The sequence below is a fragment of the Dermacentor albipictus genome, chromosome 10 (assembly GCF_038994185.2).
Source record: "Dermacentor albipictus isolate Rhodes 1998 colony chromosome 10, USDA_Dalb.pri_finalv2, whole genome shotgun sequence".
NCBI lineage: Eukaryota > Metazoa > Arthropoda > Arachnida > Ixodida > Ixodidae > Dermacentor > Dermacentor albipictus.
In genome coordinates, this window is record NC_091830.1 from 47755187 (window position 1) to 47780368 (window position 25182).

The 25182-nt window shown below is 44.4% G+C and overlaps 1 protein-coding gene across 4 annotated transcripts; it reads right to left on the reverse strand.

Moving 5' to 3' along the window:
- Positions 1 to 858: 858 nt before the first annotated feature.
- Positions 859 to 24482, reverse strand: LOC139050543 (b(0,+)-type amino acid transporter 1-like). 4 transcript variants are annotated; one of them, XR_011508941.1, is made up of 9 exons: positions 24189 to 24482; positions 21272 to 21415; positions 16591 to 16785; positions 15646 to 15747; positions 14124 to 14384; positions 10157 to 10288; positions 8609 to 8705; positions 6361 to 7244; positions 859 to 1003 (listed from the first exon to the last, which is right to left on the reverse strand). XR_011508941.1 is itself a non-coding variant. In XM_070527058.1 (8 exons), exons 2-8 carry the CDS (start codon positions 21273 to 21275, stop codon positions 6464 to 6466), a joined length of 1572 nt encoding a protein of 523 aa, XP_070383159.1. In that variant the 5' UTR covers positions 21276 to 21415; positions 24189 to 24481; the 3' UTR covers positions 5688 to 6463. The 4 variants fall into 4 exon arrangements, 3 of the variants coding, with proteins under 3 accessions (XP_070383159.1, XP_070383160.1, XP_070383161.1); XM_070527058.1 differs by lacking the exon at positions 859 to 1003 and having other exon boundaries at positions 5688 to 7244; positions 24189 to 24481; XM_070527059.1 differs by lacking the exons at positions 859 to 1003; positions 24189 to 24482 and adding an exon at positions 21503 to 21898 and having other exon boundaries at positions 5688 to 7244.
- Positions 24483 to 25182: the final 700 nt, after the last annotated feature.

Below are 25182 nucleotides of genomic sequence, written 5' to 3' on the forward strand. Positions count from 1 at the left end.
TTCTTTGGGACATTACCTGTGTGTTCACCGTTCCCACGAAGTAAAAACACCAAATGCAATGAATTGCAAATTGATTGAAGGCACATTCAGAGCGCGTTTTGCCAATTTAGAAATGCTTATAAACACCATAAAAAGTGTCTAATAAAAATACATCCTAAAACATTTTTTGCGTAACTCACGTGTACAGGTAGCACTGGGTAGAACAATAAACATGCGAAAGGATACGCCGATGGTTTGACCACGCGCGTCCTTCTATTTCGACCACCCACGAGGTAAGGCCCAAGCGATGATAGCTCAAGAGTGAGCCTAGGTAAGCCAACGAAACTGTAGGCCTACCGAGGGTTCAATTTTATCTCTCGACACCATTATGTGATTGGCTTAAGGGTCTCGCCAGAGCTAGCGGAGATCCCTAAATTTGCCAATACCTGGGCCTTCCTGCATAGCGCCACTGGTCTGGTCTCTCTCCCCCATCTCGATCTGACGAGTGCACTACATGGAGACCGGTGCCAGCGACCTCAGGCGCGCAAGTAACACGAGGGGAAAATCGTCGCTTGAATGGTGCCGCCTCCGCTGACACTGGCGAATGGGTTCTTGAGCCCTCGAACGCAGTCTGATCGGAACACCGGACGCCGCTCACCAGGTGCTTCCGAGTCAACCGTGTGCAAGTTCTCACACGGCACTGCCGAGGGACGCAGCCGTTCCCAGAGGTGCTGCCGGCACCGTCGCGTTAATTACGTCATTTACGCCGGCAGTGGCCTTCTCCCAACGGCAGTGCCAGGAGCCGCATCAACGCGTATAGGAAAGCGCGCCCGCGTGTCGGGTTGCGCGCCCGATGAGCGCGAAGGAGGAGCAGCAGGCGGTAGCAGAGCGCTCCTCACCAGCAGTCAAAGGTGCAGCAGCCCGCACCAAGGACATGCTTCGGCACCAGGCCGGGACAGGAGAACTTACTGGCTGTGGAACGGATGCCGTTTGTCTAATCCAAGCCCAAATGTAGCGGTATAGGCTGCGCACAACAAACAATGCGGTCAGGGAGAGCTCAGCACAACTTCCACTCGCTCGATCACAAACTTGCAGTCAGCCGTGTTCGGCATGTAACACTCAGACTCGGCAAAATTGAATGGTTTAACAGGCTTTTGCTTCCGTTTAGATCATCTCAACTATCTGTTAGCGCAATAAAATAACCGCAACAGGCGATTCTCTGAGGTGAACATAACGGCTAACGTAAAGTTCGAAAAACCCAACAAGCCGCCGCTACACCTAGAGTCCGCAGCTTGCTAGAGTTCTGAGCACCATATCTGATGATCTACTTGAAAGCGAAGCGATTGGTCGTATCAGTTCCGTGCACGGATGAATTGTGACCTGGACTATTTTGGTACTGGGCAGTTTAAGAAATTCTTTCTCGAGCGAGCAATAGACGATTCCTAGCTACAATTCATCCACGAACAGAAGTTTGTTCTTGCGACAAAATTGAAGGTTAACGAAACAAGTTGTCAAAAGACGAAAGTTTGACGTAATAGTTCTGCGGAAACCCGCATGGTGGAGGGCAGTAATTATTAAAAGAAAAATGAGACTTCCACCTAACCATACCAAGTGCTATAAAGGAAACCCATACGGATTCCTAGAAAGGATTTCCTTGAAAGGATTTTCTCGAAACGGGTTTCCTTTCTAACAATTGCTATGATTAGGATGATGTGTCATTTTCCCTTTATTAACATACGAAGGGCACAATGGTGGTAAAAAGAACATTGTTTGATGAGAACGACGAGCAAATGTCTGTTGACCGGGTTTTGCAACCATCGTCCTCTAGCATCTTGGACTCTTTGCAGAAAGCTACACAAAACAGATTTCAGATTTCTTTAATGAGATTCCTGCTTCAAGTTCATGGTATCCCCCATGATGGTTCATTGTTTTTTTTTATATTACGTGTGGCGCATTGTTGTTTCTTAGACACTTGGGTATGCGGACTTTTACAGGCTAACCAAGAAAGAAAAAGGTGACAATTTTACGATATGCTTAAAAGGGATAAAGATTGATTAGGTCCTTCGTGGCTTTCAACGTCCGAATGCGACATGGGGTCTATGTGAAGGACGCCAAGATGGAGGATTCCAGATTATTTTATGAAATGGGATGACAGCTGGGATTCCTTAAGGTGCGCCTAAATCAAAGCGCGCCAGCAATATTCGATTCCACCGCCGTCCCGGCCACGGCCAGGATTCGAACCCCCGGCTTCGTACTCGGCAGTAGGACGCCTGATTCACTGCGCCATTGCGGCAGGAAAAAGTGACAAATGTTTAAAATAAACCTAACTATCGTACAACAGTGTTAAGAGGAACCATTAGGTCGGGGCAACTCCGAGGCGGCCTATTCAAATTCATGTAGGACGCAAAAACGCTTTTCCGAGATAACCCCTGGAACGATCTTAATGAAATTTGTTGCATTTGAGAAAAAGAGAGTTACATTCTGGTGACCCTAAAGAGGTGTAAGGTAGCGCGAATAAATGACGGGACAAAAGAAGACACACAGGGACACACAGTGTGTGTCCCTGTGTGTCTTTTTTGTCCCGTCTTTTAATCGCGCTACCGTACACCCCTTCAATATGCATTACCAACAAGCCCACATTGCGACCTTCGTGAATTTTATTTCTAGTAGCCGTTCGGAAACGGAATTTCGATTTAGGGCATGAATTTTGTTCAAAATTTTCAAAAATTGAAAACTTCGTACAGAATAGAAGCACGAAGTTTACAAACTAATAGCTCTCCGTCAAGAACAAGTATCGCGGTTCTTTAAACGGCATCCATTAGAATATTCAAAGCAGACAAATTCGATATGTCAATTTATATATTACGTGAATTTATTACGTTGTGTACAAGGGTTCTGCAAAAGCTGTATTTACGCCTTGGTAAATGTTTTGAGATTCACGTTTAACACAGTAATTTTGTCCGCTTCAGATGTACTGTGGCATGCAATTGACAGAATTGTGATATCACTTTTCATTGCTGAGTAACGGAGTCATAAACTTGATGGCTTAGTTTTCTGAAAATTTACGTTTTTTGCCAATTTTTAGTAAAAGAAGGGGAACCCCCATCAAAAATTCTAAACCAGCAGTCACTTGATTTTTTTTTAAATGCAACAAACTTCGTCAAGTTCGGTGCAGTGGTTGCCGATAAAAGCTAATTCTATTTTTACATGTATTTAGATAGGAGCTCCCGAGCTAAAGCTTCATCCTAAAGAATAGTTCACGTGGCAGAGCACAATGCTGACACCGCAGCAGAACAGCTGTGTTTACTGAAACCGTGATGGCAATCGCAGCTGGGCAACTGCTTTCCTGCTTCAAGCCTTCCCTGCCTTTCGGTTTCTCGTGTGAGAAAAGCGACAGTCGCGACGCGCGAGTGAGCAATCGATGCCGTATTTTCCGCCTTAGAACAACATGGGATTCGCCGCACCTGCAGCCTTTGTCAGGATAGAGCCACGCTCATGCCCACAGCTGAGCGCAAGCAACTCGTATGCATCCGCACGGCTCGAACGATCCGCAAAAGGAGGGTGTGACAAGGGCGGGTCGTTCTGAGAAGGAGGAGGATGAAAATAAGGAGAAAGAGAGCGACTCATTGAATGTGCGAGTGGATGCCCCCCTGTGCTCATATAATGATATAAAGAAACATAAACAACCATTATGAAAGGAGGCTCAAAATTAAAGACCGACAGAGAGAAAATAGAAACAACGTGCGCACTTAATGTTACGCAGCCCGGAAATACTCGGGAAATACAGTCCCACACCTTTCATTTTAAAAACTCGTTCAGCACCCGTCATCTTCATGGACGCATAAAAGTTTGACCAAAGGGTATTACCGACTGATATTATGAAGCTGCGTTATTTCCGAAGGTAATTAATGTGATGACGAATTTTCGTGTTTCGTATGCCTCTTTTTGTGTGTTCTTCGCTCGTCTTTTTGGCCAATTCTAACATATACCGCGTCCTGCGTAATTCCTTGATTGCGCTGTAGGTAGTTGTGAAAAGAAAAAAACTACATACAATTACACTGTAATATCATTGCTTTTTTTCGCTAAATTGGTGACTCTTCATGTTCGTTTCCATTTCCTTGTGACCTCCCTGAGTCCGCGATTTTCTGAGCTTGTTCATTTGATGCGCAAATTTCGTTTCGGTACTTGCCGTGTGCATGCCTGTGATCCCAGCGTTACTTTTCTCGCTGAACTTCTCGTGTTTATGTTATAACTGGCTCCGCGCCATGTCAAGGTAAATTAATAGCCACTCTTAGTCACAGGCCGTTATCTGAACGAGAAACATCGGTTTTCTATTTGGATATGAAGTAGGCTGGGCACAGCATACTTAGAGACCTGCCAGCGCACGCGTTTTTCACAAATGAAGAAGGGACTCCCGCTGGCTCTGTGTGCAATAGCTTTGACAAGGCGTAAGTTGAGGCAAAGAACTCCTCTGCATGACGACATGCTCCGCATGTTACCACTAAAACATACTGAGGCTTACAGTGGCAGCTACAAATGTTCGTTCTTAAGCTAACCAAGGTACAGATGCTTCGTTTTTTTTCTCCAACCTATATTGCAACTAGCTCTCTTCGAGGAAATATTTCTATGGGTAGACGTCACCTACTGATCTTGTCGTTGAAGCGCGAGTTTTCATTAGTATTTAATTATTTCATTGAATTAAGATTGCCTCGTCTTTATGCTTCATAGAGGGCTGCTTTCTTTTAGTTTGTTGAAATAGTGTTTTATTTGCTCGATTTATTTCCCAGTTTTTCGTAGATGCACTTCTAATGCAGGGCGAGAGGGCTGAGTTATTTTGAGACTTTGCTAACGACGTGGAACGTTATTATTAGTTTAATTGAACTCTATACGCGCATCTAACCGCAGTTTGTTTCTCTCTTTTTGCTGCTATTATCGGCATGGTTACGGAGCAGATAATCCAGTTTTACTTGTCATTTATCTGCGATCAGGGCTTTGAATTAATGGCTTCGAATTCTCCTTTACCATGGGGCCTCAAATAACCTGTTAAATTTGCCATTTGACCAGATTCAAGATGATAAACCGAATAGAATTTAAATTAGTCGTAGGTGTGCGCATGCTTAACACGATGAGCTCACCACACCATACGACACCGGTAAATAAAAGCACTAGAACATCTTCCTCAGCTAGTAGTGTATTATTCTATCGAGAATCACAGCTGAAGAAATATGCGGGCGAGGAGGGGGGGGGTAGGTCCCAAAGTCATTTTTTTTTCATTCGAAAGTGGCTCTGGCGATTACATGGTCATCTTCGCCAATAATATGTCCAGCATCACAATCGAGTCCATCTGCATGAGTGCTTTTCCGACTAAGGACCGAGGGCCTCGAAAATGTAAGAATTTTAATCTAATGCTATTTCTTATGGCAATTTGTCAGCGAGTAGTAAGAATGGCGGATAACGAGTTATGAAAAGAGAGGAAGAGAAGCACGCAAAATTGGTCTTTACATTAGGCCAGCCCATATCCCCTTGTTGGCGTCATGCCTCGTAAATTAAGGCACTGTGTGAACAACGTGATTTAAGCCCGCTAGCATGACTTCACCGCTTTGAGCTCTCAGCCCTATCGCAATCTCAGACAGTGATGCAGGCGTGACCCTCCAGTCTCGACCGATGCGTATGCCAACTACGAATGACAAAGCAGCTGAAAGATCTCGTCAGCGTAGCAGTAGCAGTGGATGAATTTATTTGCAGAAAGGTGGAGAAGTCGACCCGAACTTGAGCACTCCTATCAAATAATCTCATATCACACCTATGCCACATATACAATAATGCCGCTTGGTCATATTAGAACACATAAATGGAATATGTCTATTAGCTATAACTGGCTTCTCTGCACTAAGAAAGGAAGAAAAAAGGAAACGAAACAGGGATGGACGAAAGCCTCTGGAGTGGGTCATATTGAAAGACTAGCGCTTGGTTACTATGGCTCATTTGCCTTTTAATTAAACATAAATGCACAATCCTTTTACATTCTCCTCTAACCGGAATGCTGCTTCCGCGGCCCTTGTTCAATCCGACTGTATACACGTGCTGAACAGAAGACTGCCAACTACACTGCACACTGCAATCATTACTTTTGAACACACTCACTTCTTCCTAGTTCCATGTAGAACAATGATTCACAATATAGTGCACACTGTTTTCTAAAACCATCCGCCTGTCATGTCAAAAGCAATGCATTCTGAAAGCTGTGAGCTAGCTGGGCGCTTGTTATGCGCATCTTGTCGGCGGCCTGCTTCAGACGCCTACGCATCCTATCGTTGGCCTAGCTGCGAAACGCAATTGATGGATGTGAAGCCTTAATGATGTAAGCGAGCAGCTGCTCACCATCGTTAACAAGATTTCTTCGCACACGTAGCACGCAGATACTCCTCCGGGATTATCCACACAGAGTCAGGCTTTCTGCAAACCATGACAACGCTTAGGTTTATCACAGTTTCTCCTTCAACATGATCTCCAGGTCGTTCGTGCAAGGCGCCGAAAGCAGTAACTTCTGGATGAACCGTGTGAGGGGTTTAGTTCCTGGAACACTGCACGAAAACGCAACGAACACAGTATAGTACACACCGCCGGCGACCAACATGGCCAGAATGACCACGTACTGCACGTAGTCGACGGGTCGCAGCAGGGGTATCACGACCAGCGCGACAGAAACGAGGAACTTGACGACGGCCAAGGGCAACGGAACGGCGTAAGGTCTGTGGGCGTCCTTCATCGTGTAGCGGAGGCTGAGGAGACACAGGAGTACCACAATCTCCCACACATTTTCTAGAAACACAGATGCCTCGATCAGGTACGAAATGGAACCGATGAAAGTGAACGCCAAGGCCAGACTTCCACGGAGCATGATCGCGGCCACTGGTGTCGATGAGTGGACGGTGATGCAGGAGAAGACCGGGGCTAGGTGTCCCTGTCTGGACGCGGCTAGGATGACCCGGGCAGCGCTGAAGAAACCGGCACAAAGCGTGCCGAACGTGCTTATGGAAACGGCGACCGGTATGACGCCGGCGGCTTTGGCACCCCACGTGGACGCGGTGAAGGACACGGCGATGGCTTCGGAGGTGGCGAAGGTGTTCGGGTCCAGAACGACGAAGTAGGCGACGTTCGTCAGCACATAGATGGCGGTCACTGCTAGGATACCAATCAGGGTGGCTCTCAGAATGTTCTTGTTTGGCTCAGTCACCTCTTCAGCGATTAGGCATATTTGTTTCCTGGTAAAGAAAATTACAGGCTTTCAATTCATGGGCAACTAGGTGGCACTGAGTGGCAATTGAATGATGCCTTCGAGTCTATACATATACAGTTTCCACAAGGTTATTTGTAAAGTGCGTGACATAGCACATAGTGAAAACATATAGTAGCCTGGTACATGATGCATCCCATAGAGAACTGTTAATGATTGCCAAAATTTTCATCACAACTCTCGAGTGATAAATATATTCATTACTTCCGTCTACAACGTTGTAAGAAATACACGCTCTATAGAATATTGGCTGCCTCGCCACAGGGAACATTGCCTACAAGCAGAAAACAGCGCTAAACAACAGGACGAAGAGAGGGACACCGACCACAGCACTGACACTTGGTTGCTAGTTAGAGCTGTGGTGTGTGTCACTCTCTTCGTCCTGTTGTTGAGCGCGGCTTTCTGCTCGTAATTATGAACCAAGCAGCCCAAATGCGTACCACTGCCTACAAGTTTTCAAGCTTCCGCAAATGAGCGTTTCCTGACCCAAGAAGCTGTTCAGTCTGTCTTTGCTACGAAATGAAACTCAGCCTCATTGAGTGTGCTTTCGTTTTGGAAGCGTGACGCACGCAGTAGTATAACTTTCTAGAAAAGGAAAAAAAAACATCATACACTGTTGTATCTACACTGTTGTATCTACACTGTAAACATCATACACTGTTATATCAGTATCTGAGCCTGTTGGCTTATAAATATCACAACTTCCTTGATGGGAGAGCGCTTTCCGCGTCTCATCAGCAGCACTTCGAACATTAAGGAAATTCTCTTCTAAAGGATCAAGCGGCTTTACTAACATACGAGCATGCATGATGCTATATTCTCAGTACTGGAACACAACATTTGCTTTCTGTTCTGCCAAAGTTGGTGAATTACTCAACTGTGAGCGTTAATCGGATGAACCGCATGAATGCCCGGAATGCTATTTTCGGTCAGTATACAGGCTACTTCGAGCTTATTTAGGATGCCCCACAAAACTTCAACCAAACATTAAACATATACAAATGCCACGTAGCTAGAAAGAACCAAGGTAATGTTCCTTGCCATTGCTTGGAGATAATCAGATTATTTTTTCTTGCATTCGATTCAATTGACACAGTCTTAATTGAGTAATCAACTTCTGAAGTCTGATAATTAGTTGAAAAGTGTGAGTGATAAAATTGTAGAGCAACATGAAAACATACCGACACAACTTTCTATTCAATGTGCGCTAGATAGCAGTGTTTTTGCAAGCATGAAAGAAGCCCGAGAATGCACGAAGTATTGCCGCATGACTGACCGATCGAGGCACTTTGCATGCTTCGCTTTAAAAATGCGTCCAGTGGTTACGCTCACCATCCTCCGTAGGAGTAGAGTGCGCCGTAAAATGCAAGGACGAGTCGGCTTGCGGACTCAGGCTTGCTGAACAATGCTTTGTCTTGAAAATGGTTGTCTGAAATGAACACCACTCTGTACACGTCCAGCTTTCACCAGTAAGCTCAACGCACTGCTTGACATCATTGCAGAGACTGCACGTTACGGCATGCACAAGGCCAAGGCAGTTTGAGTTCTTCAGAAGCTCGACGCAGTCAGTGCTACAAATATCGCCTGAATGTTTATTGGACAACCCTTTATGGCCAATACAGCCTACTTATCTTTATGCAAATATTGTCTGACGGGAACTGGCTTGATGTCAAAAGAAAATGTTAGATAGTCCGTGGGAGACACAACATTACAGTTAACACGCAAATCGAACTGCGCCATATGTAAAATTTGCATTTGCGTAGAATCCCTATGTAGAATCAATTAATGCTTCTGATCAAGGCGACTGAGCTGATGTGAATTAAACATTCATAAAAGATTCACGCTAATGGTCCAACGTTGATTGTGCAAAGTGTGCGCCTGAATACAGAAAATTAGATTTCGCGGCTTTAATAATGTTCAGTCATTATTTATGAGAGGATTACGTATAGTTGATTTATTTGACAACTGTTTACCGACCTAAAATATGAAGGTTGTGCAAGTACGTCTCAGGCTACACCACGAGAGTGTTATTATTAATGCAAAAAAATGAAACAAGACAGAACAAATAAACGCACTTGAGCTTCTAGCATTACGTGATTGGAAGAGATAGAAGGTATGCGGTTACAGGATTTTATTAGTAATAGCCACTGAAGGCAGTTGCTGGTTTAACTTAATGATTGCTTACTCTAAAACTGCGTAAGCTGTCCTATGTCATAAAGATTACTAGGCTGGACACTGCACTATATATTAACACGAACCTCATTGCAGTGAATCTTCACGAAATTAATTTAAAGCCACGATAAAGCTATGAAAAATCACACTCCGCACAAGTACGCTCAACTGCGTTACGTACAACTCTGCCGGGCATTAGGGATACACTCGTGCTGTGAAGGACAAGTAAAAGGAGATACTGACAAGTAAGGAGATATACGGGAGATATAGTTGTATAGTACTAATGGAGAGAATAACGTTGCTGCCTACTACACCAACTTTACCATGATGTGGATTTGAATAAGATTTAGTAGTGAACTGACAGCGCCCTCCCCCCTCCCCCTCCCGGTAAAAGAAACGTAAAGAGAGATGTAAACGCAACATTGTGTCTACGTCCACTTTGCCAGTGTTGTGTGTATGGTGACATTGTTGGTCTGACAGTACCTTATTTACGTTGGTAGGTCGGAAATTTGCATTTAGGGGTAAAAGGAATGAAAAAATTGACAGCCACGCACGACACAATATAGGACATTTCAAACGCCCCAATTATATAACTTGATCGGGCATTGCGCCGTATAAAGTTATAAAGGGGCACACAGCGTTTACCTGCGAACCTCAATTACCATGTGCTGTACTACGTAAATGAGCAGAAAAATAGCTTCAACTTACGAGTAACTTTGAAAGCGAATACTGCTCCAGTAATGATTACTGATATCAAGATGAGGCACTTGATGCTAGAGAAGATGTCTTGAACTCTCGCAGAAGTCTTCACAGAGAAACAGTTCACGGCGGTTGCTAGAGCTGCGGAAGAGAGTAAAATACAGTTTAGCGCAAATATTTGAAAGTTGGTGTTTCAATACGAGAGCTGAAATTTAAAAGTGTTTTATTTAACCCTTTGCTCGCCATCTCTGAGAACCGGCTTTAGAATATTCGGATTCACTTACTGAGCTTTATACCCAATGACATGAAATTTTTGCTCACTGGCTTGCATCCTCTGAATAAGTTTTTATTTGATGTGCAATAACCTTTGTTAATACTCACGGGTCTGTTAAATGCTACTTCTTGTTATTTTGGCACGAAAATATTGAGTAATTGAGTTGTACATTGAGTTGCAAATGAGGGCGCAGCGGTGGCGTAGAGGTAGAACACCCGCCTTGCGTGCAAGAGGTCCGTGGTTCGAATCCCGGTGCCGGCAATTTTCCACCGGATTAAAAAAAAAATCCGCGTGTTGATAAAATTACATAAACAAGCCTGGAGTGTGGCCTGATCCCGGTGACCAGAACCGGTAACGCACTCCCTCACCAGAGCAGGATTGGCCACCCTGGTGCAGTACTTGGCCACAACCTCCTATATGAACAACACAATCAAACCCCGGCCCCTCAGTCTCCAGCAGCTGCGAAGCAACTGACCACGGCGGCGGTCAGACCTGCGACGCTGCAGAGGGTGCTAAGAATCACTGGCTCCGGACAGGCCGCCATTGGAATATGAACCTGGCAACGTTTAACGCTAGAACGTTATCTAGTGAGGCGAGTCTAGCAGTGCTATTGGAGGAATTAGAGGGCAGTAAATGGGATATAATAGGGCTCAGCGAAGTTAGGAGGCCAAAAGAAGCATATACAGTGCTAAAAAGCGGGCACGTCCTGTGCTACCGGGGCTTAGCAGAGAGAAGGGAACTAGGCGTCGGATTCCTGATTAATAAGAATATAGCTGGTAACATACATGAATTCTATAGCAATAATGAGCGGGTGGCAGGTCTTGTTGTGAAACTTAATAAGAGGTACAAAATCAAGATTGTACAGGTCTACGCCCCTACAACCAGTCATGATGACCAGGAAGTCGAAAGCTTCTATGAAGACGTGGAATCGGCGATGGGTAGAGTGAAAACTAAATACACTATGCTAATGGGTGACTTTAATGCCAAGGTAGGCAAAAAGGAGGCTGGAGACAAGGCAGTGGGGGAATATGGCATAGGCACTAGGAATATCAGGGAGGAGTTATTGGTAGAGTTTGCGGAACAGAATAATATGAGGATAATGAATACCTTCTTCCGAAAACGGGATAGCCGAAAGTGGACGTGGAGGGGCCCGAACGGCGAGACTAGAAATGAAATAGACTTCATACTCTGCGCTAACCCTGGCATCATACAAGATGTGGACGTGCTCGGCAAGGTGCGCTGCAGTGACCACAGGATGGTAAGAACTCGAATTAGCCTAGACCTGAGAAGGGAACGGAAGAAACTGGTACATAAGAAGCCGATCAATGAGTTAGCGGTAAGAGGGAAAATAGAGCAATTCCAGATCAAGCTACAGAACAGGTATTCGGCTTTAACTCAGGAAGAAGACCTTAGTGTTGAAGCAATGAACGACACTCTTGTGGGCATCATTAAGGAGTGTGCAATGGAAGTCGGTGGCAACGCCGTTAGGCAGGATACCAGTAAACTATCGCAGGAGACGAAAGATCTGATCAAGAAACACCAATGTATGAAAGCCTCTAACCCTACAGCTAGAATAGAACTGGCAGAACTTTCGAAGTTAATCAACAAGCGTAAGACAGCTGACATAAGGAAGTATAATATGGATAGAATTGAACATGCTCTCAGGAATGGAGGAAGCCTATAAACAGTGAAGAAGAAACTAGGAATTGGCAAGAATCAGATGTATGCGTTAAGAGACAAAGCCGGCAATATCATTACTAACATGGATGAGATAGTACAAGTGGCTGAGGAGTTCTATAGAGATTTGTCCAGTACCAGTGCCACCCCCGATGATAATGGAAGAGAAAGTAGTCTAGAGGAATTCGAAATCCCACAGGTAACGCCGGAAGAAGTAAAGAAAGCCTTGGGAGATATGCAAAGGGGTAAGGCAGCTGGGGAGGATCAGGTAACGGCAGATTTGTTGAAGGATGGTGGGCAGATTGTTCTAGAGAAACTGGCCACCCTGTATACGCAATGCCTCATAACGTCGAGCGTACCGGAATCTTGGAAAAACGCTAACATAATCCTAACCCATAAGAAAGGGGACGCCAAAGACTTGAAAAATTATAGACCAATCAGCTTACTGTCCGTTGCCTACAAACTATTTACTAAGGTAATCGCAAATAGAATCAGGAACACCTTAGACTTCTGTCAAGCAAAGGACCAGGCAGGATTCCGTAAAGGCTACTCAACAATAGATCATATTCACACTATAAATCAGGTGATAGAGAAATGTGCGGAATATAACCAACCCTTATATATAGCTTTCATTGATTACGAGAAAGCATTTGATTCTGTCGAAACCTCATCAGTCATGGAGGCATTACGGAATCAGGGTGTAGACAAGTCATATGTAAAAATACTGAAAAATATCTATAGCGGCTCCACAGCCACCATAGTCCTCCATAAAGAAAGCAACAAAATCCCTATAAAGAAAGGCGTCAGGCAGGGAGATACGATCTCTCCAATGCTATTCACAGCGTGTTTACAGGAGGTATTCAGAGACCTGGATTGGGAAGAAATGGGAATAAAAGTTAATGGAGAATACCTTAGTAACTTGCGATTCGCTGATGATATTGCCTTGCTTAGTAACTCAGGGGACCAACTGCAATGCATGCTCACTGACCTGGAGAGGCAAAGTAGAAGAGTGGGTCTAAAAATTAATCTGCAGAAAACTAAAGTAATGTTTAACAGTCTCGGAAGAGAACAGCAGTTTACAATAGGCAGCGAGGCACTGGAAGTCGTAAGGGAATACATCTACTTAAAGCAGGTAGTGACTGCAGATCCGGATCATGAGACAGAAATAATCAGAAGAAGAATAAGAATGGGCTGGGGTGCGTTTGGCAGGCATTCTCAGATCATGAACAGCAGGTTGCCATTATCCCTCAAGAGAAAAGTGTATAATAGCTGTGTCTTACCAGTACTCACCTACGGGGCAGAAGCCTGGAGGCTTACGAAAAGGGTTCTACTCAAATTGAGGACGACGTAACGAGCTATGGAAAGAAGAATGATAGGTGTAACGTTAAGGGATAAGAAAAGAGCAGATTGGGTGAGGGAAAAACGCGAGTTAATGAAATCTTAGTTGAAATCAAGAAAAAGAAATGGGCATGGGCAGGACATGTAATGAGGAGGGAAGATAACCGATGGTCATTAAGGGTTACGGACTGCATTCCAAGGGAAGGGAAGCGTAGCAGGGGACGGCAGAAAGTTAGGTGGGCGGCTGAGATTAAGAAGTTTGCAGGGACGGCATGGCCACAATTAGTACATGACCAGGGTTGTTGGTAAAATATGGGAGAGGCCTTTGCCCTGCAGTGGGCGTAACGAGGCTGATGATGATGATGATGATGATGAGTTGTACAGTGCGATGCTGCTACATGTTACGTGATTTATTGCGGTTGTGTAATGTTACATGTTACGGTTGTGTAACGGTTGTGTGAAAGTAAGCTGACGGTAAACGGTGTCAACCGGAGGTCACTGGGAAAGGCCTTCGTCCAGAAGAGGATGTAATCGTGGCTGGTGACGATCATTCTCAGTGATAATATGATCAATACAGAGATGACGATGAAAATGACCACGATGACGACACCGAGGGATAGAAAGCGTGTCGCGCGTATTCGAATTCTCTTACAGCACAACACCGCGTGCCGCACTGGTACGACTCACTAGTGAAGCCCAGCGCCACGAGCACGGTCGTCTCGTAGGGCGCTTGGCAGGTTGGGTAGATGACGCTGAGCGCGTAGCTGGAGAAGGTCAGCCCCTGCAACGCCGCGCTCATCGGGTCCAACACCAGAGAGAAGCACCACATCTGGAGGAAAGGCAGCACGTCGCCGAAACGACCGAGGCCCTTGGTGGCAGCCGTCAGGTACGCGTAGTCTCCCCCCGACGTCGGCAGCAGCATCGCCAGCTCGGCGTAGCACAGCCCGCCTGCCGGAGGTGCAGACGCCAAGTCACGTGATCCGCGTTTGGCGTGTAAAAGTTCAAGTTCAGGCATTGGTCTGCGAAGGGTGTCATTCAGACAGGGCGCGTTTTTTTTTCCTCGCAGAAAAAAAAAAAAAACGTCGCAAAGCGCTTGAAGTTGTCTGATCACGCTAATTAACCGGGGGGTTTGTTAAAAAACGATGAATGTATGCCGAGCAGTGAACCAAAATTTCTAACGTGGCATGGCTGCAGAATGGACGGCCGATATTTCAGCGGCTTCCTCAACGAAGTAAACATGACAACGTGGTGGCTTTTAAAACGAATCTTCAGCTCGGGGCTAATTCCAATGACTTGTTGAAATATCTCTGAAACGCAATTAGGTTCTGAGTTTAGGCGTAGCAAATGATTTTTTTAAGGACAGAAAGCTGAATTATACGAACTCTCGCAATCACAGCATTGGCATAGAGCGTGCTATTGCTGACATGAATTGCCGAAAATCAGTAAGATAAAAAAAAAACTGCAGAACATCTTCTGCAACACCACAACCTGGCACCAAAAATAGACACGATGCTGTAAATTGTATCTGTCACATTGCTGAAAGGCGAGAGACACGATATGTGATTGCACAGAATGCATGAAATGATGATATTGTTGGCGAGACTTCTGCAAGAGTCCCTTCCCAAATTAGTTGCGGTGTATATATAGCTGCGTGAAACATAACAATTTTGACCACCTTAAATAACTGTAAATGTAGGATAAAAGTTAAGGTATTCACGTATATTGCTCAGCTACATAGCTCCACAAATAATGCTTTAACTTTGGAAATAATAATATCTTTGGCAATCTTCTGAAAAAATTTGACGTCCTAGAGAATATACCAAAATTTCAGGAGTTACTATAAATATATGGAAACGACTCATAAAATTTGGTTCAGTGGATGCCGAAAAAAATTTCATTGTTTCTTTATCTTGAGAGGTCAGTTTTTCAGGTGAAGCTCCTAAGTAACGTAGAACTTTTGAAAACCCTGCCGCCATCACAGTATATACAAAAATAACTCTGGTCTTTCTGCCGTCATACGACTATCTCTTGCGTAATTTAACGTTAAAGACAAACCAAATTTATTCGAATAGTCTACAAAAATCGATTGTTTAACTTTACGAATCAAATGGCATAAGAATGCTGTGAAGTCCCTTTGAGATAGGTATTGGGCTCACAGTAAAAATGCAAAAAAAAGAAACTATCTGTCTTTGCCGAAGAACAAACTCACCTATGATGCTTAAGATTCCACATACAATCCACACTAGCAGGTCTACCCCAATGGAGCCGGAGTTTCTGAATACGGAGCTAGGTGTAACAAAAATCCCCGAACCTGCAAAAAAAGGAGAAAGGAAAGAAAAAAAGGGAAATAATGCATTTGCGTAACAGAATAAAATAAGCATTTAAAGCATTACAAGTGACAATCCTAAAGGCTTTCCTTGGTAAAGTTTGCCTCTATTTGAGACAAATGTACGATGAGTTACATAAATTTTAGAAATCCATATTTATGGTGTGCTCCCCGCCCTCGCACACGTATCGAAAGTACTGCAGGAAAACCGAGATGGTTCAGATCATCACCCCATGGCAAATCTTATGTCATAACGACATTTACCGGTGCCACAGCCATCATAGAAGTCAATAGTATTGTCATTTTCTTCTCTGCCATGATATTTCCTATCTAAAGCATCTTTTGTGGCGTATTTAGACTCCAAATTCCTACCTGGACAACCGGTGTCTGTTTGCATCATGCACGGGTAGGTTTCTGTTTTCGCGTAGCGAAAGTTTTATAAGTGATGAAGGTTGCACACCATTGACTCATCTTAAAGCAAGTTAGATATTCGTGCGTAGTGACGCTGGCAAGCATTGCTTCATTTCTAGCAATGAGTAAATGATATCGCTTGCTTCAGTAACGCTTGCGCAACCTATACCAAACGATATGCCGGATATTAATAAACGACAAAGAAACAATAGGGCATGGCGATACAAAAGAAAACGGCATTGCATGAAATACTGCATATACGTAACAATACGCAATACGGCGAAACATTCACAGTATTCGTAGTCTCGTCCCGTTTTAACGAAGAGCGTAGTTGTATGTTTTTTTTTCTAAACAGCGACTTGAATTATAAGGATAGCATCACGAAATGGATGTAGCGCCAACGTGAAGGTAACTCACCGATTATACTTCCAATAATAAGGGCGACTGCACTTCCCAGTCCAACTTGTCGCTTGAGGGCCGCTTTGTCGGCAGGCACCGCGGATGACGTTTCTTGAGGGGAAGCAGGTGTGTGGTCCTTGGCCTTATCCTCGGCTGGCGATGTGCAGGGTGGCTTCGGCGCCTTGTCTTGTTGGACATTGCTCACTGCAGACCCTACGCTCCGGTAGGACCAACCGGTGTGCGGGAACATTACTCGCAGTGCACCAAAGGCGGGTGAGGAAATTGCCTCGGCGGTTAAGACAATACAGGGAACGCCAGTCTGTTTCGATGAGATTTCCCAGACGGTTATCACGAAGGCGATGATGCTAGTCAGGGGATTCCTTGTCAAGGCACGTCGGTCGGAAATGAAGCTACAGATGTGTCATCCTCTCAACAATATGTAAAGCGGTACGGTGCAATACGGGCTAGTGATATTTCAGTGGGGAGTCCTACTGCTCCGCTGAAGTGGTACGGAGATAACCTCGGTAACCTAACCTATGTCGCGGAGAACTAAAATGTAAACGAAGAACTAATGTACCAGTGAGGCACAACAACATGAACTGGCTCGCAACTAGCTTATATGTATTTAGAGTAGCGACAACATAAATGCAGGAAGCCATGCATGCTACAGCGAGCTGCAAGGAAACAACCGAAGTAGAACACATAACCAGCGTATGCTTCGTTGTCGGCTGCTAGGGTTATGAACCCAGCTGTGACAAAAGAAATGTCGGTTTGCTATATGGGACATGGGATCATTGTTCTTTTGGCGTGCTTGTATATATAGACCGTATATTTTTACCTTTTTAAAGGTAAAATATATTCGTTTTAATAAATAAGTAAGGTATTCGCGTTATTTACAATGGATGAAAAAATATGATTAGGTGTTTTTGCAGCCAATGAAGTTTTGTGCACGTTCAGTGTAACATCGAGTGAACTGTTTCGTTTGGCCAGTGTAATGTTTTCAGATGCCGTTAGAAGCTAATATTTTTTTGCCCTGTCTCGTGTTTTTGTAGATATTTCTGTCAAATTTTTACAGAGGTATCCAATTCAGAACACTTAGAGGTAAATGTGTATCTCGCGGCCATTGAGGGCCTCGATTCTTCGTAGTTATGCGGTTTTCACGCTCGGAAAAACACTTTTGTGTAGCACGTGTTGAGCAACAGAAAGCTGTATCGGGAGTTTTTCATGTCGCTCTACAATTTTCTCATTGACACTTCCAATGTAATTATAATGTTTGAGAAGTTGAATAATTAATGAATACTAATCATCTAACTAGGCGGAATGAAAAATATAAGTTTGATTATCTCCAAGCTAGGGCCAAGAACATTACCTGTGTTCTGTCCAGCAATGTGGCATCTTAATATTTTTTAACTCTGGCTAAAGCTAGCTGGGACACCCTGCATATGCAGGACGTGGAAACGCTTAGCTGCGATACTAATGATGGCTAGAGGCCATCATGAACGCACGTTTCCTGCGAGATATGAGTCTTATGCTCCCTAATTAAGCTATCTGAACTGCCGCTGCTGTCTTAAGGTAAGTTTGAGCGAGGTTGGTTTCAGCGCCACTTGCCTATCGGGGAGCTACTTTTTGGAAGTACTTTCGGAAAGTTTCGGAAGTTCTTCGACATCACATAGGCTGGAGTCGGTGTGTGCATATTGAACTTTTATTTGGGGTTTTACTAGCTGATGTGTTCAATTCCTTAAAAAGCCTGAATGAGTGAGAACCACGCCAGGTGAACCTACCTCTGTCGGATTCTGATGTATGAATACGAGTGAGCCATAATGAGTGGAATTTACTTCAACTGACGCATGTCTGAGCATAGATCTTTAGCGGGTTTGAGTCAGAGTGAGCCCAGCTCAGTAGAATTGTAATTAGTCTGAGTCCACGTGCAAGCCGAGCAAAAACAAAACATAACATCCCAGTGAGAATGACCGAGTTCATTTTACTTTGCCGATATATGGTACTGGCAACGCCGTTAAAAAAATGGCATGGTCAATTTCCCCGTTTCATCCAGCTTATATCAACTAGTAAGCTGATCTTCCCTTGTCAAGATGTCAAGGACACTCGAGAAAAAGTGGCATATCGCGCTTATATTGGTTGCCAAGTTGCATGTGAAGCGAGAAAGCTGGAGGGTGCAGTTATCAATTTCTCTTGCATACCGTGTCAAGGGCTACGCTGTTTAAGATTCAGGTCACTGGAAGCTTGCCCAAGTGTCTTTCGCAAATGCTTGGATAATGCTTATCTTTGCCGTCGGCTGTGCACAAGGCATAATGCGTAAACAACGTATCAGCCCGAAACTTGGCATTCGATGCCAATTGTGAAGTTGTAGCTTTTAGTTTCTGTCTGCTGGCCTGACGTTCCGCAAGAAAGAGACAATACTGCTTTGGGACGCGTCAACGATATGCGAATGAGAGAGGCCTTAGCCCGGAACTATAGTTTGTCGGTTATGGGACTCGTCTGACACAGCAAAGAGAGGTCTCATTATCATTCCATGCGAGAGAGAAGGAAAAAGAAAACTGTTACTCGGTGTCGGCATCCTTTTGGGGACTGCTTGATTACTTTGTCCAAGCTGTAAATGGTCTCTAAATATCGGCTCGAAGAGATCTCATACTCTCTTTACATGTAAACCATAGATCGTCTATGTTTCTTAAACCTACCGCGGTCTTGTATTTCAGAGTTATTTCTTTTATCTGCTTTTTTGTGCCAATATTGTTGTTTTCATGGACAACTGGCTCAACTTGATTTCGTGATTCTTTTCGTTTACTTGCGCTGAATATGCTGATTTTAGTGTATCTATATTTTGCGTTTGCTTTTCTTGAACTTAGGTTGTTTTGTTATAAATCTACTGCAGCTGTTTTTATGAGTTGTGTACAATCGTTGAACCTGCAGCACTTGTGGCTTGGCCATACACACGCCAGTTTGTGAGCAGTGCTTAATTTCCAAAATGGTCTGAGATGACGTCGTGCTGTCACCTTCCGTCGATTTAACAACTTATCCTTTGTTGAAAATTCCCAACATCTTTCCACAAATAAATGTTTATCAGCTGGCCACTCTCCAAGCTCCACCACACTCCACAAAGATAGGCGATGGGCAAAAACGAACCACACGCGGGAATGTTACACAATGCATTCGCAACGCCGGCAGCTACCAGGAAAAAGCCGGACCCTTACACGTTCATTACGCTGGGATTGCGCATCAAAGGCAATGATCAGGAAAACGCATTGCTGTTTATACTTGTGTATGAGGTCTTTGCTACGTTCAGGCAAGGCTCAAAATCTTGCAGCGCTAGCGGACTGGTTGTCAAAGCTAAATGGATCACATACACAGTGGCATCAAATAGATGAGGCTGCTCGTCAGTTCAGCTGGCCGTCTTTTATTCGGCCACCTGCCCTTCATATCTGACACTGCAATATAATCCCACTCTCTGTATACAGGTGCTTCGAGTAAGTCTCTGCTGCTCACTTGTATAAGCACTCAGCATATAGGCCTGCTTTTAGTACTTTCCATCTGATTTATATTTTAACGCTACACGGATTACTAAGGAATAATCAAGTAATTTTCAAACGAAGAAAAAGAACTATGTCATGGATCTTGGACTCTCAATTTCTGTTTACGTGGACATAACCCGGGTCCAAATACGTTATTCGCACATAAAGGACAAGCGCAACCAACCTTAAAGACAGGGTACCTAGCGGCAACTTGCCATTACAGCTATACACTGTTAATGATGGCATATCTGTACTTAGTGGGTAGAACGCAGCAATATTGCAAAGCACAACAGAGGTAAAGGTCTTCCTATATCACAGGTAAATGCAACTAAGTGTAAAGAGTGCACGTATAAATGAACCAAGACCATAACATGTTTTTGTCTGTAGAGCACATTAATATTAATTTCCGACATTAGAAAGCATATTTCTTCACGAGGAGATCGACTAAGAAACGAATAATATTATCTTACTTCCACTGCAGTAAGTATAATATATATATATATATATTAATTTTCTAACCAGTGACTTTGTCTTGCCTTCTGTTCATAACAAACAGAAAACACAGATGTCCAACGGTAAAAGAAGAAGAAACTTTACTACTAAAGCTGAAGGACGTTAACTGCTGATAAAACAAGAAGAAATGACAAGCGTAATGATAATAAAGTGCGATAACTTACTGATACGCAACTGCCCTTGTTTTAGTAGGAATAACAAAGAAGAAATAAAGAAAGGGAAAAAGAGACAGGAAGAAACACAGAAAGCTGTAAGTTACAATGTTTCGCCAAGTTTGCCTAAAGTGCCTGGCTTTATTCCTACTCAACACAAATGGGCACAATGTATTGTTTGTACAACAAATCACGCCGGGAAGCTTGGATATATAGCAATACTAGAATATGGAAGCTCACGCGGTAAAAAGAAAATGTGAATCTATGTTGCCAGGGAAGTTCAGACTAAACATTTTCCGTGGTTGCGTCAGTATTCAGATAAAGTGTGGAACACAGATCTAAATTGCCGTAACCATGCGATAAACTGTAGCGGGAAGCAAAGCCATCACGTTGTTTTCGTCATTGGAGCACAGTCAATACGAGGCCACTACCAGATATATAATAACTATAAGCGCTCGACAGTTTGCTACAACAAGCGCATAAAGTGTGCAGTAAGTATTCACTCACCCATCCTGCCTCTCCAGAAACACTGAGTGAGTATCACTTGCGCAAGTTCATGCTTAGCTGCACACCTTTCTTGGCTTGCCTCACTTAACGCATCGAAGATCGCGTAGCACAAGTGCTTGCCCTTGACTCATTGCTCCAAGCAATCTGCAACAGAAAAAAAAAAGCCGAGAACTTATGAATGTAGTTCCAGACATGAAGACATTGTGTCCAATACAGAAGCTTGAAACTTACCTTCGTCGACTCACCCGGCCGGTGTTGTCTTGATGTAGACTTATGAATTTTTTTGTTAACATTTATTTTTTGCAAGGCGTTGTGCTATTAGAGCATTTTAGAGAGGTTAGCATGCGCACTGCTAAGCGTTTACAGCTGTTATGGCTTGCTTGTGAGCTCAATCGCTGTCTGCGGCTCTGCTTGGCTTTGAGCATGGTTCAGGCTGCGTGATAAGCCGGTTCAGTGGCGGTGGCTTGAGTGGGCGAGGGTGGTGTGCGGAGCCACGCCGATTGCGTAAACAGAAACAGACGCGATTAACGGGCGCCAACAGAGTACCAATGCTTCATTGTTTTGAGCAAACGAAGCAGGTTACGGGAGCAACTGGAGGCTGCATTGTCTCTTAGGCTTATGCAACCTTTTCCAACTGGCCCATCTTGTTGTTGACACAAACGCACCCGCACTTTCCTTCGCTTTGGCCCCGCTAAAGGCGAACTCAAGGACACTCGCCAACACATAGTAAGACACACAGAAACAGACAAACGCGCTCACCCTCATGATTCTTTAAGCTTTTTCTGTATTGTCACCTCGTCGATAATTGAGGCCGCGGCTTCATGATCATCGAAATGTGGTAATACATTGAAAGGGCTAGCAATTTGGAACATGGCAGATGCTACAAAGGAGTCTTTGTTTATTTTTCTCTCGCAGATTGACGACACAAGCTTGCGTGCATGCTGACGGATGGCGTAGCTTCTTTTGTTATGTTTTAGTGGAGCTTCAGGCATCAAAAACTGCTACGCGTCCGGCCTTGTCCTGTTAAGGCAGCTGGAACGATTACCCTATTCAAGCCGCGTAATGATCCTGTACAGCAGTGGGAAAGCCGGATGAAGGAATCCAAACGTAGAAAAAGATGGGCTGCTACTCTTCACGGACGATTGGGGACGCAGTGCTGAGCGTAGATGATAAACGCCGAGATACAAATCAGTGAGCAGATGAGGGATAAAATTATCGCTGCGATTGGTCAAAAACATTTTGTGTTTTCACGCGTGACACTTGTTGACAGTTTTATTTCAATGAACATATTGTCAGACGAAGCATATGTAATGATTCTTAAATCGTTGAAGAATGGACAACTTAGCTTTTTTTGTGGAGAAGGAGAGGTGGAGAAAGGCGGAGGGGGCTTTGTGATGTGAATAGTTAAGTGTCACTGTTACACACTGCATCCAATTGAAATTAACATATAGGGGACATCGATGCTTGATACAAATTACAGCTATGAACTTGGAGGCCTGGCGGTATTTGTATAAACGATAGAAAATTCTCGTAAATCACGCACCAAAGAGTGTTACATTTGCCAGGTTCTGGCTCGCTAAACTCCTTTCTTGCACTGCGTTCAAGTTCGATATATCTTCGGCGAAACTAATTAGGTGCGCGCATAAAAAGCACGGGCTTTCTTTACGAAGACGTATGAACAAAGGTGGTTTAAGGTGCCCAGTGACCGCAATTGCTGATGATGAACGACTCCAAATACAATGTAAGTGAATGCGCAGAGCTCAGATCCACCTTATCGACATTATGCATGTCAACAAAGCGTTTGTTTTCTCGCAGTATTGTCATAAGAAGGCTTTTGGAATCATACGTATGTTGATATAAAATATCGATTCCTATATCACAGGCCTAATTCGTTCCCAATAAATGGTTACGCGGTCACCATTGAGCTCCACGATAAATTTTGGAAATGTATTCAGAACGCGCACACGGAAACTTGTCATTACAAACAGCTAGATTTCATACGATGAAATGAAGCAAGCATGGGAAATTGGCCTGACCGAAAGCAATAACCCGTTATTGTGACATCGGTAATTATGATCAAAAAGACTGAAATATAATATGTGCACGCTAAATGCACTAAAAGTCCAGAGGCCCAAAGAATGGCTATAGCTGATCTTTTCCAATCTGCCTTGAGGCTATATCCGAACACAAGAGCTTCGAACACAAGTACCTGCCGAAAGAAATAAGGGTTAATGTTGAGCGAAGTCCCTCTAAAGCTCTCGGCGAGTAGAACACGTGTTGCTTCCGCTTATTATTCTTAGTTTATACGAGCTTACACATCGAAGGCTTCCGTCGCTCTGTTCTGCCTTCTCCTTCATTCTCGTATGTCGCAATGCAATAATGACTCGATAAAGAGAACTTTCGTGCATCCACACAGTGGTCCCAAAGAACCCGTCTACTCGGACGTAGTTGTGCGCCTTGATCTGCAAGATCTTTCCATTGTGTCTAACGGCTCGGCATCGTTTGTGTGCTCGTCGAGGCCGATTCGCATATCAACCATTATCGAAATGGTTCGATTTGAAAACAAAGAGGCTTCCGCAATGCTTCCCGAAGGTGGAGCCATGAATGGAACGACGAAAACAAATAATGCCGGTTTCTGCTGAGTAGAACACTGATGCAAGTTTCACGAAACCCAACTAAGTGCCCGCATGCCAATAAGTTAGTTTCGGCTCTATCACCTTTTACGAGCTATGGGCCTCACTCATAACAAGCCAACGCTCCCCTCCACTTCGCTGACAATTCTGAATCTACGCAGCATGCAAATGAGAAGATACGGATAAGTTGCGCTTAAAAGTACACTAATCAACGTTCAGTCGAACCAGTTCGCCCGCCCACTCGGCGAATTCCGTTAAAAATAAGATGCCCAATGGCCACTTACCATCATTCCGGGCGATGCACGATTGACAAGCCTGCAGCTGGTCGTGGAATGTCGGTCACTTCCTATCGTGTAGCTGTGCATTTCATGGTGGCTTACACTCGCATTGCCGGCGGCATAGAAAAAATGCTTCAGGGCCCGGAAAGGGAACGCGGAGGGAGTGAGGCGGAGGCGTGCAAAGAGACGCGTGCGCAAACAGGTTTGGAGAAAGCGAATACTTCGAAATGTCTGCCGAGGGAAAAAAAAAAGTCCTGGCACGCGGCGGTCATTTGCTGTTTGTACATTTCCTAGCTTTTCCTTTTATCTCGTGCTTCCCTCGCACCGACCTGCGCTTCTGTTGGCCTCGGCGAGCAGTTCGCGCGAGCGCGTAATGCAAATGACTTGTTGCTGCCGGCGCGCAGCAGAAGCGCGGAGGTCTTTCCGAACCGTCCCTTTACACTTTGCTTAACTTTTTTTTTAGTTCGTGCACTGACCTTCGTGCTGGATTTCGCCTTACGACAGCCACGGTCTTTTACGCGTGCGTACAGGGAATCGCCGTCTGAAAAGCCGTGACCGTCGCGCCAAACTTATTCAATTCACTCGGGTGTTCCTGCGACGCTGTCGCCTTCCTTTAACCGAACGACGGGCTTGTTACACCTATCGATCCCATGCTTTGCTTTTGTCAGCGTCACTTCAAGGCGGCAGCCATACTGTTTTCCCTTTTCAAGAATCACCAATTAAGGCAGTTTGACAGAAAAAGAAAGAGGCGCACTCAATCCACTGTGACCGCAGGAGTTACGCAATAGAATTTCTGGGAGAGCACGCGAATGAGCATCTCGTTCGTTCACTGCTTTTCAGATATTCCTAATTTTACAAGGATAATTTTCATGCGATTCCTTGTCATTTGTTGCAGTGAGTCGAGTATCCCGTCGATTTTGGGGATGCATCTTCGTGTGAGCCAATGAGAAACTGCAAAACGATTTAAAAAGAAAGTGAAAGGAGGCTTTACGAAATACGA

What these genes read in the sequence shown, in the direction of transcription:
- LOC139050543 (XM_070527058.1), bottom strand. An exon ending in TGGAATCTTAAGCATCATAG is followed by an intron (nt 14,385 to 15,645) that starts GTGAGTTTGTTC and finishes CACCTCCGGCAG; the next exon opens with GCGGGCTGTGCTACGCCGAG. An exon ending in CTCTACTCCTACGGAGGATG is followed by an intron (nt 7,245 to 8,608) that starts GTGAGCGTAACC and finishes TTTCTTTACCAG; the next exon opens with GAAACAAATATGCCTAATCG.